Here is a 14432-nt window from a genome sequence, read left to right on the forward strand (position 1 = left end):
GACAGGACACCTGCATCCACTTGGAGTGAATATTTGCATCTGCTGGGCTCTTCATCCCTGACTGAAGCTTGGCTGAGGATGTGTCAGCCTTATTGGTGCCTCTTGCCCTGTGGGAGTCATGCCTCAGTTGGGTGAGCTGCAGAAAGCAGGAAAGGGCCTGTTTTGCTTTATTCTCTCCCCATGTCCAGTGCAGGTTTGTGATACACTGAACAGCGCTCTAGTCTCAGTCAGGAAACAGAAGCAATTCAGATAGTTCAGCCGTGCCCTGCTCTGGTCAAGAGCACTGTACATTTGCCTCGTGTCAGGCTAAACTGCACTAACCTTCATTTTTGCTGAAACAGGCAGGGCTGGGAGACCCTACCATCTGTAAACCCCCAGCACTCTTGCTGGCTGAAATACCAGCTCCCCAGCACAGGAGGGAATCTGGTTTCGCTAAGCACTTAGAGCTTTGTGGGCTGGTCATAACCACTGTCTTCTTGTGGCGACTGCCTTGTACCCCCATAAGCATCCCTGTGGTTCACATGAAGCAATAATGTGGGTACCAGAGACGGTTCTTGCATCTGGATGCTGCTGAGCTGACTGTGCCAAAGAATAGGGACTTCCATAGCAAGTGTGGGAAGGTGAAGGAGTTGATGATTGCTCAGCCAAGGAGAACGGGAAGCACAGCACTACTACAGTACACAGATTTGAACTGAAAAAACAAACCACTCATTCAAGGTTTGATTTTCTCATTACCTTCAGCCTCGGAGCAGCTTGAATGAAGTCTGGTCAGGTGCTGTGCCAGCAGCTTGCAGATGGCTGAGTTTTAAAGTCTATTTGAGGCACACGTAATAGGGAGCTGTAGCCTCAGAGAAGCAGCAGGTTCAAATATCCACTGACGTGTCTTGTTCTCAGTGGCTGCGCTACATGGGGGGAGCTGTTGCTTTTCTAGGCTCCTTGTCTGCAAGGAAAAACCTTGAGAAGAGCTGGGGCCTATATGTTGCTTCCACTTATTCTCTGGCAGGTGCTGGACTGCATTGCAGTGCTATGTGAGTGGAGGCCATGTCCCTCGTCTAAATCCTCATTGTGGAAGCTTGTCCTTCTGGGCCAAGATGTGGGATATTGCAGAGATTTTCAAGTCTTCTCAGTGTGAGGAAGAAGTAGAAGGTGAGGAGGCCTTGATGTATCTGGCAAGGCGCTACAAGGGGCTGACAGTGAATGCAAGTGCCCATGCCATCTTCTTCTGCAAACTTCTTCATGCCCTCAGGTAAGGTGGAAGTGAGCTCCCCACTGTTGGTTAAAGGTGCTGTCTGGGTCACAGAAGCATATTAGGGAGATAGGCTTTGAGGAAGAAACCTTGAAGTGTTGAGCTCTTTCCAAAGATACTGCATCTTTATTGAGCTAAAACATGATACAGGAGCATCACTGATCATTCTGTTGTCGGTCTAGACAGCACAGACATGTCACTGAGGGAAGTGAGTAAGGTATCTGGACTCTGTAGGGAGCTTCTTGAGCAGTTCACACTACGTCTATATGAAGTAAGCATTACATGGGTATGCCAGCTACAGTTTGTTAGCTTTTTATCTGGTTCTCCCTAGGTAACATCTTACATACTGTTCACATCCACACTAGCTGCTGAACATCTGCATTTGTATAAACTCACAATCAGTCAATCTTAAACATGTGGGGATTTCCCTTCAATTAGACTAGTTTTCCCCTGAGAAAACCAGGGAATGGAAGTTTGTCTCTAACACCAAATGGGGTTTTTGTCCCAGAAGCCTAGCAGCACCCAACACTTGTTAGTTATTCCTGCAGTTAGGCTATATGATTTATAAGGAGTCAATTGTCACGTGTTAACATGTGGGACATCACTTTTCAAAAGCAGTCTCTCCTGTCACTATTCTGTACTCTTCCTGCTGACTTGTCCCTGGGCTTGGCCATTGCATGGGTTGATGTGTGTCAGCCAGCTATCGGCTCTTAATTGCCAGTCTGCTTTACAGTGACACACCAGAGCAAGGGGGACATTCCAACAGCTTGTCTGGTCCTTAAGCCTCTTTTTAGCCCCCTCCCTAGTAAAGTAGTGGCTTTACCCTAGCTGGACAGACCTCTGTTCTGCCCTGGGGAGCCCTGGGGCTTTAGGAGTGTTTGGTTGTGGGAGTGTGCTGGAGCAATAAAGCAGCCAGTTAGCCCCAGCAGGGTGGTGCTGAGTGCTGCAGACACCTTGCTCCCAAGGGTCTTGCCCCAAGCCCCACTGATGCCACACATGCTGTGCTGCAGCCATCAGGTGGATGTGGGGCCTGCAAATTACTATTTGCCCGAGTCATATTCAAAGAAATGATCAAGAGGTGAAAACCTCCAGGTACGAGCATCACCCACTTCCCCGTGGGTGGTGGGGAAGTGTTATTTGGCAAAGGGCTTTTCCTGAAAGGGTAAAACAGCACGCAGCTTGGGGCTCCTGCTGGGCTGATGCCAGTTCCTCTGCTTCCCCAGGCCGAGCAAGGCTGAGAAGGGTTTGCCAACTTCCTTGGTGGACAACTGCGGCCTGAAGATAGGGATCATCAGTGGGGGCCACCTTGGGAAGCAGCTGGCCCAAGCGCTGCTGACGCTGAGCTGGGCTCCATGCTGCAGTATCCGCATTTCCACCAGGCGCCCGGAGAGCCTGGGTAAGTGCTACTGAGCCTGTGTTTGGAAGTGGGACTGCACTTATGTGGACTTTAACTGGATTTTCTTATAGCACTTCAGGCAAAACTCACTAGAAGAATGCTCTCCTGCCAAAAATACTGAAAGTATTAGAACTCCAGATTTTTATGAGGAAGCAGAGGATGCTACTGTGGAAAAAATCTTTATTCAGTTGGAAATCCACTGTCCACTAATTGCTAATTTAGTTGTGTATGGCTTTTTTCACCAGTCCCAGTCGAGCGTGGTGGAGACATTGACTCTGTTCCTTTGAAAGCCTGTTAGTTTCAGGCCACTTTTAGTTTAGCCCCCCGCCACACACACATACTTTTGCTGCTCTTTTCAAAATTCTCCTTGTCATTTGCCACATTTGCCAAGAGTTTGGTCAGTGATTGAGGTTCCAGCTTGTTGAATGTTCACCCAACAGAGAAAACATCTCTCCAAATCTGTAGCAATGCTGAAACTGAGAAAATCCTCTCTTTATTTCATTGCTCTAGGATCAGTTGTACAAGGCAAGCTTCTTGCTGTGCTCTGAAATGCTCCGAATGCCCAGCGAGGAGAGGGGATAGACTGCAGCATTACAGCAACTGTTTGCCTACAAACTGTCAACTGCCCTGTAAACTCTTATATAAAACGAGATGAGTGGGGAGAACTCTCCTCCAGGGAGAGCCAGATCTCAAGACTTGGCTGTTTCAGCTAAGGCTTTAAATCACTGTTCATGAACTGGGGCCAGGCACCTGAATTCTCTGCATGTTTATTCCTGGCAGAGACGCCTGCTTTGTCACAAGGTGCCATTTGCCATGCAGAAATGGTGATGGGTAGCTGCCAAAGTCTCTCAGTGCCACCTTGGGAGTCTCCCAATCCCAGCTGGGGAGAGGTGGTTTGCATTTCATTTGCATGTAGCGGAAAGCAAGTACCATGCTGCCTGTGCCTGGCAGTGCTGCCTGCATGCCTGCCCTGGGTCTGTGGCTCTGAGCACCTTTCGCCTTGCTTATCTCAGCAGACCTGCAGGAGCAGGGGGTCAAGTGCTTTTACGACAATGCTCAGCTGGCGGCCTGGGCGGACGTGGTCTTCCTCTGCTGCCTCCCATCGCAAGTGCTGACTGTTTGCTCTGTTGTTCGGCCTGCAATCAGGAAACCCTGTGTTGTGTACAGCCTTGTCACCGCTGTCCCTCTCTGCAGGTAATATGGACTATGTCGTTGGAGAGCCTGGATATGCCACCCTCATCTGGGATCTCACGGTACAAGCACGGTGCACGTGCTCTAGCCAAGCTGCAGCTGCAATGGGAGCAGTGCTCTTACTGGCTCTTGATTTTATTGCAAAACATCATCACAAACCTTGTCATGTTCAGCCACTCCCCCAAATCCCCAGTTGCTGGAGACGTGGGAATACCTTAGAATTCCAGCTTTCTGTTTTTCTAAAGGAAGTTTCTAGACTTTGTGGCTATAAACTTAAAAACATGATCAGAAGACATCAAAAAAAAAAAAAAAAAGGAGTCAAAAAAGCTCCAGATCAAAAACAACGCTGGTATTGAAAACCACCTCCTGCCAGGGCCTCAGATCATCGCTGTAAGGCCCATTGCAAACTACCCAGAAAAAGGGGAGCAAAGAAGCAAAACACAGCTTCTGTGGCTGAAGAAAGAACAAACCAAATACTTACTGTTTCCTTTCAAACTGCTTCTGTAACTCTGGAGAGGAGCCTGTCCTGAGGGGTTTGAATGCCCAGAGGGGTGTTGCTTACCCTTTGTGGTCAGTCCAGTCCTTGGCCTTCTGCTGAGGTAACTGATAAGGGGTCAAATGTGACACTGCTCTTCATGCTATGGGTTAGGCTGTTAACTGGTAAGAAGTTTGCCGATCCCACAAATGATAACTGCTGACCTCTTTACCATGATTTTTAGAACTTCCTGCTTCCTCCTCCTCCTTTCTGCCAGTTAAACCCAGTTTCTCCCCACCCACCTAACCCAAGCAATGCCTGCACACACTGAGGCAGCAAGTGCAAAGGACAATTTTTACCTTTTTTTTTTTTAACAGACCACTAATCGTGCTACAAAATTGTCAGTCCTGCTGTGGATAGCTCTCCGTTAGCAATGTTAAGGCCCACAGACTAGCTTAAATACAGGCACTGAAGAGCTGTCAAATGGGAAGAACTTTTAAAACTGGTTGTTGTAGTAGCTATTAAAAAAGAGTAGTCATTAAAATCCTTAATAGGTTGAATTCCAGCACTGTTGACTCAGCCTCTGCTGGTTGGTACAGTGGGATAATCCCTGTGTTTTTTTCTGCATTTCCCTCAGGTATGACCTTAAAAATCCATGATCTCATTTGCACTCTGTAGCCACGGCCAGCTCCTGGGACTTGCTCAGAGCGAAGGTTTGCCCAGGCCAACATTTACTCTCCTCTGTGCTATGTTGCAGACTCCAAAAGCTGCTGTGTCCTGGCAGTGGCTGCATCTCTGCTGTTGCTGTAGGGTCTGGGGAGCTCTCTGGAATAAAGAGTGCTTGAGGGACATCCTCTTGCTTTTTGGCGCACACAGTTCTTTGGCTGGCTTTGCTTTCAGGTTGAAGCAACTCCTTTCCTACAGTGCCATCGTGAGGCCACAGTACCAGTGCTCTGCCAGGGAGCCCATAAATGAGTGGGGGATGAAGGGGACAGTCACAGCTGCACTGCAAGACCCTGCTGTTGTGCAGGCAACGTGCCCCTGCGGTTCCCAAGGTAAAATCTCTCCCCCTGCACCTCTCTCTCTCTCTCTCTTTTTTTTTTTTTTTAATTTGATTATAGTTCTTCTGGAGTTGCACTTGGCTGTTCCACTGCCTGTAATACTCTGGGCTGGGTATGGACTGACAACAGTAGCTTTTAAACTGGAGGATGCATAAATGGGTCCTGTACTAGAAGTGAATGGGCCCAGTGACCCACTGTGTGTCTCCCTCACCAGTTTCTCTGATTAGTGCTCCTGGTGCCACTCTCTTTAGTTGAGGACCACTCTTCTCCGTTAATGTACTATCCAATTTCTTAAGAATTTCCCTTGGTGAGATGATAGTAGCTATGACGCTCAGAGGCTAAAAGTATGAGCAGGAGCTGAGATATGCTTTGTAAGCAAGTGTCTGGCCCAAAATCCTTCTCTCATGCCTCAGGCAGAACTTCTGTTTCCATGTTCATACCCTTCCTATTGCCAGCTTGGCAATCACCGGCTGCTACCTCTGTCCACCACAATTTCATTATATGCTACTTAATTCCTGCCTTGCTGAATGTTCTTAAAACAGCTGCAGTGCTCTTACTCCATGGTGGCTGTTGGACTGAATTCTTACATGGCTTTATATGCAGCTCGTAAGGACTCCTGTTTACTTGAAGGAATGTACTACAGAAAATATAAACTCTACTAGGCTTATTACTACTAATTTCAGCATGCCTTACCTAAAATCATCCTAAACCATAGGTATCAAATAAACCAGATGTGATTGCTAACGCAATTCTTCACAGGAGTGTGAGACTGAAATATCTCCTTATGCTTGTATGCACATTGGTTATTGACATCTGATTTTGGTTGCTGTGCAGGAAAAATCAGAGTCAATGCCAAGTGGTTGGTGGCCATTTTCTATGCAGCCCTGAACAGCAGCATGTGGCAGAGTCTGCCTCATCAGAAAGCACTGAAATTACTCAATGACCTGTGTTTTCCTGAACATTGCGCCATCTGTGCAGAGCAGAAAGCTTCCTGTCCACAGTTCGTGTGTGAGAGTTTTGTCAGCAGAACATTTGCCTCTTCAATGACTCTAGAGGAGTAAGTAAAGGGTTGAACATGGAGGTACTGCTTGTCCAGGCTTTCTCTTTATTCTCAAACTTGCCCCATTCCACAGCTGAAGCATGGACTTCTCGTGTTGGTTTGGAAGGCACTGTTTTCAGGACTGTGTACTTGCTATGAAAGATTGCCCTAGACATTATATTAGCAATAGAAGACTTGGACTTCCATCTCTGAGCTGCTTTATCCCTGGTCCCTGGTGCCTGTTTGGCTACTTGTGAGGACTGTCTGAAGCCACTGGTCAGGACAGGGGCTCTGTAGCATTGGATGCAGAAAAAAAATTCCTGCAGAAGTATCTGGAGAGGGCTGTTCTTATGAGTAATGGATTTATGGTAGTTCACAGACTAGACTGTTCAGGATGTAAGGTTGAGGATACACTGGTTGACAGAAAAGGCTCTTATTTGTGCATGATAGTTTTTGAGCCGTTACACTCAGTTTTGCTCTGCATGGCAGTTCTAGCTTTGAATGCCTGGAACAGTTTAAGATCCAAGTCTCTGAGCCTGATTGTCCCTCAAAGGTCTGAGAAAGAGAGGAGTAGTCAGAGATCAAGAAAACCATTATTTATTAAATTATTAGTTGGTGTGGGCTGTCATTTCCCATAAATGATTCAGCTTGTTTTCTCTTCCCAGAACCTTCCCCTGGTTTGACCTGACAGCTGCACAAGTGAGAGAATCTCCCTTTAGCCAGCTATTAGAAAACAGTGAGTCTGTGCGGAGCCATCTCGCTCTGCTATACCAGGAATCCTTTGGAGACCGGCCTACAGAGCAACATGGGCTGATCAGCGCCAATGCATCTCTTACTTCAGCTGTAGTGGAGCCTGGTGTGATGTTGGATCACAAGTCCTCATTCTCCACAACTGCTTCTGAGATCTCATCAGAAATCCTGGAGGAAACTACTGACTATGATTCTAAATCCTCATAAACTATAATGGAGCCCATGATAGAATGCTTTGCTGAGATCCCATCCCAAAGGGATGATAACCCAGAGATACTGATAACCCTTTTCCATCAGTTCCCTCTGCTGGTTTCATGCGGTTGTATGTGGTGAAAGAACACACTGTGAGGACTTCATCTTGCAGGGGAAAAAATAATGCCAAGCACCTAATAAATATTTATTTAACCATTGCTCAATCATAACATAAACCATTGATGGAGGTAGATGAAAGATTAGATAGTGGAATTACATAGTGTTTCCACTACTCTGTTCCGAAACACCATTTTGCATCAATCTTCAGCCTTGCCAAGCATAAAAGCAGCAACCCCGTTACTAATGCAAGAAGCACTGAGATCTCTGATTTCACATTTTGAGGCCTGAGCCATCTCTCTAAGGACTTCAAGCCTAGGCCTGGTTGTTAACAAATCGCTAACGATCACTTTGCCAGCGAGCAAGGCTCTTGCTGAGCAGCTGTGGAATAAGACAATGACTTGTTGCCTCAGACTGGTCTGAGGAATGTGAGAATCAGCACTATTTGCTCCTGAACTGTTTAAAACATCCAAGCTGATAACCCTATGTACATGTTTGCTTCTGCAAGTTTCACACACTAGACTACCCAGCAAATCTGCTTGCCCCTGGCTGCCTGAGTCTTGCGTTATTTCAGTCTGAACTTGCCTATTAAGAAGTCATGATGCAAAGTTGCATCATTACAAAGTCTTAGCCTATTACCTGACTCAACCTCACTGGGTTTCTGTTGCAGTTTTTAACAGGAAACTAAACTGCAGTTATGTTGTAGTGGCTACAGCTTTGCCCTAAATAACCAAATGGGATCAGGCCCAGTCATTTTTTTTTCATGGGGGATCTCAAGGAGGTCTTTGCCGCCAGAAAAAGTAGTGATGATTCAGTCAGGAGCATTTTTCCTGTTGAGACAGACTTTAATCAACACTTATCCATACTTCCTTGCTGATGATGGTACTGATGGTGCTGCTGATGATGATGGAAGTTGCACCACCGCTATAGTCTGTGTGATACTTCTTTCAAGGAAGGTGGAGTTAGCTTGGTCCAAATCCACCCAGGACAAATCATTTCTCTAATTCTCTAGTTGAGCTTACAGTATTCTCTTATGCTTCCTGCCTTCATCTGTCATGTGTTTCAGTATTGTTTACTACAATAAACTGCTGCCTGGTCTTACCTCACAGATAATCATTTCTGCCATGAGGATAGGGATTCATTGTTTATGTTGTAACTAAAACCTTTCAGAGCACTGACAGCATCAGGCACCACAAGTGTATACTAGTTATTGTATATGCCATCTGTGTTTAACAGTGGACCAGGTCTGCAAATGCTGAAGTGTGACTTGACCTGTAGGAAAGTAATCATCAATTGCTGATAATTCAAACACATCTATGATTGTCTCTTGGTCTTTTTAATCAACTGTGAAGCAGCAGAGAATGATAGACAGTGGTGCAATCATGCCTGATTTATCGCTTCTGCTTCAGTTAGTTCCTAGAAGCAAACTAAGGATGTTGATTGCAGAAAAGAGCTAATATAGGGATGTGTTGGCTATCAAGAAATGGCTAAGAGCAGCAATGTTCTTGTCTCTAACACAGAGAAAGTGGAACTGTACCAGCTTGGACAAACTGCGAAGTAATAAGGCTATCTATTGCTGCCCCATCTGGGCTTTTTACAGAGATGGAACTACACTGTGAGACTCTAATCCTGACTCTGGGTGCTCTGCAATACTGGGAGAGTATCTGCTTCTACCTCAGTCTGGATTTGCTCCAAAGGGGGAACTGTAGCATAGGGCTCCAGCCCTGCTTCTTGGACAAACCTTGAGAAAGTGAGGGCATCTGCTTTCTCTCCCGACTGGGACTTCTGCTCCAGGAAGAGACCCATGTTGTCTCTGTTTGGAAGGGCAATGGATCTGCTGAAGAGAGGTTCCTCAATCCCCAGCAACTCTCGCACATGTCGTGAAATCTCCTGAAATATAGGACAAAATACCAGAAATTCTCATTTCACAAAGCAACAGCTAACACCATTCATTCTGTGCCAGAGCAGCAGAGAAAGGAACTGAATTTCTGAATTTTGGAATGTTTTCACACTTGAAGTTGCAACTCAAGCGGGATCTGAACCCATGGGCCCAGTGTCAAACTGTAGAAGCAGAGCGGACAGTTCATCCTCCAGATTTACTCTGGGGGATGGCATCACAGCTGCTCTCTTTAGTGGCACAAACAGCTTTGCTTTCCTGTTTGCACTTGCAGAACAAACAAGTCATGGGTGAATGAGCTGGATTCTGCCATGCCTAATGCAAAAACATTACCACTGTTTGCTAAATTATATCGTCAAAAACAAAGTCTATTGACAGAAGAGGTGGAAAGACTAATCAAACCAATAACCATATTGCTCATTAAGAAAGTTATGGGCAACTGGCTGTCTGAGCCAGCTGAAGCCAGAACTGTCAGTGAACAGAGCCTTGCCATTATTTTTGAAGTCACTTTTGGGACTATAACCTTGTGATTTGACTGAGACTTTGAACTCTCAAGGTTCTATTGGTCTTTCACAGCACTCGCTCAAAACCTTCCCCCAACCTCCATTTGGTATAGAGTGCTACCCTTCTTTGAGTGATATCAAAAGAACATTGGGCTGGTACCTTGCGTGCTTTTGATATCACTTAAAGTAGCAGTACAGCAGAATTAAAACGAGCAGTAACTTTCTTTGTCCATGCTGAGAAGCTTCCACCAAATCCAATGAGCAGGGCTTCTCTAACAAACTGCTGTTTTCCCTAAATTGCAAAATATTTCCATCTCACTGAACTGATGCTATCACATTAATTTCTGTAGTAACTACCTGGGTTTTGACTGTTTACAGGCTTTTGTTGATATTCCCTATTGTGAACTTGGCGAGCCCATATGCACAATACTATGGCCTTACCTTTGCACCTGCTCTAGTAGGCTCTTACCGAAAGAGCCAGGTGGGCCACGTTCTGCTCTGACTTCTGAAAACTTGAGTCTATCAGAGCTGACTCTAAACTGTGCAGAGTTAGAAAAAGCAAATAAATATTGGGTTAGGGAACATCTGGGTTCCACTGAAGTCTGTGAGATGTTCCCAATTCACTTACGAGCTTCTGAAAACATTACAGAGACAGTCTCATTTCCAAGTTTGCTGGAGTATGTTGGCTGTTGCTTATCCTAGCCCTGAAGAATATCTCCCTCAGTTTCTACTGGAGGAAGAAGAGGCTTTCCAGATGATGTCTCTAACCTGTGATTTCTCTAACTACCATATATTAATGGTAGATATATTACCAGCATATATAATGCCTATGTTCCAATTTGAGGGTGAGGCTTAAAAAGTGTATAAGATGCTTGCCATCTTTGGCAAACACAGATGGCTGACTGCAAAGGCCAGCTGTATCTGCTTGTACTAAAAAGTGCTGCTGTATTCTTGAAAGGCTGCTCTCTGAGAAACTAAGTATTGTAATTTGATGCCTTCTCCTCCAACCAACAGGCAAATTCTGGGTACTAATCAATATTTTTTGTGGTATCTTTCATTTCAAAGGGTTAAAATTGCTCATCCAGGCGGCAACTTAGTGGTCAAATTGTTTTTTGGTGCTGTAGAACAGAAAAAACAGCATTCATACTCTAGTTACTGGAGCATAAAGATTTTATCTCTTGCTGGTTATTTGAGCTTCTACCTTGTATCCTCTGGGGAAAGCAACTGTAAATTATTATGTAAAACAAATGATTTTGGCTCTGTAAAAGCAGTCCCTCTGTGGTTTCCATTACAGAGGGTAAGGAGGGTGATGAAATTAAAGTGAACTTGCTCTGATAAAGAATGGGATCAAAGACACAGTTCTAGCAGCAGCAAATTGTCAAAATAATTTCATAACTACCCCTTTGAGTCTTGCTGTGGAGGAACTTCCTCATTTTACAGGTGGAAGAAATCGATGCAAATAGAGGTTCTAGATTTTTTTTTCTAAATTTCATGTTCAGTGAGCCATTTTGTGCAAAAACATTAAGAGATTCTAAGTCTCCCTGAAATATGTATGAATACACAACCCACACATGTCCATTTGTGGAATTCAGGCTAATGACATCAAAATGACTAATACTGAGTTTAAACTGATAGCAACATAAGACAGATCTTGAGAATTTGGCCTAAAGGAGTTTTCTAAGACCACAGAAATCCAGTGGGAAAACTAGAAGTCAGCAAAGGCCAAGCACTCTCTTTGACTTTTTAGTCAATGAATTAGGTAAAACACTACAGTGAGCAGCCCTGAAAAAAACCCAGACACCAGCTTTCCTTTAAAAGCAGATTATTTTCCCCATCTATGAGCCAAAAGAATCTTTTCCTTATTCTGTGAAGAGCTCTGCTGTTTTAGGAAACATCTGTAAGTATTTTGGACCTGCTTTATCAGTTTAACTTTCCATTACATTTTCCCTTTTGGAACTACTTGCATGTTTTTGTGAAGTCAGTGTTAATTTTTCAGCCATATATTAAAAAGGAGGAAGAAAAGACGGCCCTGAACAGCAGAGAGGTGGTACCTGGGTTTTATTTCTAGGCTTGTCTTGTCTATTAGTTCTGCTACATGATTTGGAGTTAGTTAGTGTTTTTCTCTTTGTCCCTCTTTTCTTAGAATTATGAGGACCTCACTGGGATGCTGACACTCATTACACTCACTCTGTTGTTCCAGTCTGAGCTCTTCGGGTCTGGGCTCAAACATCCTCTTTGGTGAGTCTCATTGCAGGTCTGTGCATCTGGCTAATCCACGTAGGCTGAGAAGGCTCTGATCATCAGGTGTATATGTACCTGCTTTGTACTAAGGCTTCTGTTAAAATCCAGTTCCTATTGATCCCATATCAGATTTCCTTCTGATCCTTCGGTATTAGCTGACCTTCTGCACTTCTGATGGGGCTTCCTATATCAACAATTTAAATCAATGTAAAGTAGTTTTAACTAGGTTTCTTTTTACATTTGGGGTTTTAAGACTCTTTTTTATATACAAATATGCTTCTTCAGTGGTAAAGACCGATGTTACCTCCTGCTGGGACTCAGCGTTCAGTCCTTTTAACTTTACAAGAGATCGGACTACAGTTTGTCTGCCAAAGTGGAGAATGCATTTAACAATGTGTGACATCAGGACAACCAAAATCACAGTCTACAGTAGATGAAGGGTGCCCTTGCCCAGATAGTAGATCCATCCCTGCATGATTAAACACTGTGAAATATCTCTCTTGGAACTGTTCAACTAAATCCATGCCTCTCTATTTATGATTCTGTACTGATTAACAGGGCATGTGTTAATTGTTAGATAACTCTTCCTCTATACTTATCTTCCGTAATTTTCTGCTTGTTTGCTGATTATAAGGGTATGGGAAACTGTAACTGCAACAATCAAACAACCGATCCCAAGCAAAAGAAAGACAAATCATTATTACTTTCTCTATTTTACACTCTATAAAATGTAGGCAACATCTGTGCTGCTTCCACAGCCATGTGTAAAGTCTCTTCTAAAAACAGAGGTCTCCTTTGGCTAAGAGCTGCTTAGGATGAAGTTTAGAGCTATAATGAAAAGTAAATCAAAATGTAATAATCACAAAAGCTAGAAGTTTTAGTGGGTCCTTAACCATTCTGATGTTGATCCAAACTTCTCAGCACTCATCTCTAATATCTTACAGCACTATACTTCTACTCATTTTAGTAGAATTGCAGTATGTTGTACAAGAGCAGTGTGATTTAATGAAGAATCATCTATTGCATTTCAAAGACTGAGACTCCTATTGGCATCCCCCCATGAGGCAATAAAAGATCAAGTTGCTCTCTTCCATCATGGTTCTAGGTATACCTAAATGAGCATAAAAGGATATAAACATTACATATATAGAAATATATTACATATGCTTCAGGTATGAAGTGCTTCTTTTCTGAACCTTCAGGAAACTTTTGAAGGCCATACTGTAACCCTGAACTTCTGTCCAGTTGGCATAGCTATCTGCATTCATTAAAAACAAGATGAAGGTCTGAAAGGTCTACAGGAAAATTACATGTTTATAAAATGGGGAAGTAGCATAGATATAGTTTGTATTCAGCAGAGTATAAAACAAGGAAGTAATAATGAGCTGCCTTTATGCTGCTTGGGATCTGTGGTTCAACTGTTGCAGGTTAAAGTTCATTGTCTTTTTAGAAATTCTGCAGATTACATCACAGAGATCAGTAAGTGGAAAATTACTGAAAATAAATTCTGAGGGAGAATCTAAGAAAGCCACAAGCATCTTGCTGAGCAATTTGGTGGGGTAAGAGGAGCACCATGGGCCAAAAAAAAAAAAAAGACTAAATGCTTCTGATGCACTTAGAGCGTGATGGAGAGGAAGCCTGCAATGTTCAGACAGCTAACAGTTTGGAACCGAAAGGACTCATGAAACGTAATCGTTTGGCTGAGGAAATTCGGCTGTCTAGCTTCAGGCTGATTCTTCGAATAAGCGATCCACCTTGGGGGACAGGTGGGTCTAGCTTCCCTGCAGGCAGACAGGGTCAGAGCCGGGCTCCGGCGGGGGAGGCGGGAGCTGCCGGCTCCGCAGCGCGGCCGCACCTGCATGTGGCCGAAGTCCGTGACGCCGATGGCCGGCAGGCTGGAGCAGCTCACCAAGATGAGGCGGCGGCCGGTGATGCCGTTGTCCCTAAAGCAGGCCTGGGTAGGGCAGCAGGGAAAGGCGGATGGGCCCCGGGCGGCGGGTCGCCCTGGGCCATTAACCCCCCCCCGCCCCCCATTAGGGGCCTCCGTTTCAGGAGGCGGCGAGGGCGGAGGCTCGGGGCCGGTGCCCAGGCGCGGCCGGCAGCTCCGCACCTCGTACTGGGGGAAGCCGAGCTCCGCCACCCACTGCGCCACCTCCGCCGCGCTCCAGGCCAGGAAGGGGCGGGCGGGCTGCCGCCTCGCGGCCCCCTCGGCCTCCCTCGGCGCCCCGGGCCCCGGGCTCGCCGCCATCCGCGGGCCGAACCGCGGTGTCGCGGTAACGCGTCCGTCCGCGCCGCGCGTTCCCATGGCGACCGCTACTTCCGGG

At 45.3% G+C, this 14432-nt stretch overlaps 2 protein-coding genes across 3 annotated transcripts; one reads left to right on the top strand and one right to left on the bottom strand.

Annotated features, from left to right (window-relative positions):
- Window positions 1-1091: 1091 nt before the first annotated feature.
- Window positions 1092-7568, top strand: NOXRED1 (NADP dependent oxidoreductase domain containing 1). The gene is made up of 6 exons (XM_026120324.2): window positions 1092-1246; window positions 2470-2642; window positions 3632-3836; window positions 5209-5363; window positions 6204-6426; window positions 7074-7568. The coding sequence occupies exons 1-6, from the start codon at window positions 1092-1094 to the stop codon at window positions 7363-7365; spliced, it is 1203 nt and encodes a 400-aa protein (XP_025976109.1). The 3' UTR covers window positions 7366-7568.
- Window positions 7569-8291: 723 nt separating this feature from the next.
- Window positions 8292-14414, bottom strand: SAMD15 (sterile alpha motif domain containing 15). 2 transcript variants are annotated; one of them, XM_064512255.1, is made up of 3 exons: window positions 14219-14414; window positions 13964-14062; window positions 8292-9357 (listed from the first exon to the last, which is right to left on the bottom strand). In XM_064512255.1, the coding sequence occupies exons 1-3, from the start codon at window positions 14411-14413 to the stop codon at window positions 9091-9093; spliced, it is 561 nt and encodes a 186-aa protein (XP_064368325.1). In that variant the 5' UTR covers window position 14414; the 3' UTR covers window positions 8292-9090. The 2 variants fall into 2 exon arrangements, with proteins under 2 accessions (XP_064368325.1, XP_064368324.1); XM_064512254.1 differs by having other exon boundaries at window positions 13964-14414.
- Window positions 14415-14432: the final 18 nt, after the last annotated feature.

This window comes from Dromaius novaehollandiae, chromosome 5 (genome assembly GCF_036370855.1).
Source record: "Dromaius novaehollandiae isolate bDroNov1 chromosome 5, bDroNov1.hap1, whole genome shotgun sequence".
Taxonomy (NCBI): domain Eukaryota; kingdom Metazoa; phylum Chordata; class Aves; order Casuariiformes; family Dromaiidae; genus Dromaius; species Dromaius novaehollandiae.

Bases quoted from the DNA above. Each gene is read 5' to 3' on its own strand.
- NOXRED1 (XM_026120324.2), top strand. From the start codon at position 1,092: ATGTGGGATATTGCAGAGATTTTCAAGTCTTCTCAGTGTGAGGAAGAA. The intron at 5,364-6,203 runs GTAAAATCTCTC...GTTGCTGTGCAG, and splicing joins GTGCCCCTGCGGTTCCCAAG to GAAAAATCAGAGTCAATGCC. The intron at 6,427-7,073 runs GTAAGTAAAGGG...TTCTCTTCCCAG, and splicing joins TCTTCAATGACTCTAGAGGA to AACCTTCCCCTGGTTTGACC.
- SAMD15 (XM_064512254.1), bottom strand. From the start codon at position 14,413: ATGGGAACGCGCGGCGCGGACGGACGCGTTACCGCGACACCGCGGTTC. The intron at 9,358-13,963 runs GTGCGGCCGCGC...CCTATATTTCAG, and splicing joins CGGACTTCGGCCACATGCAG to GAGATTTCACGACATGTGCG.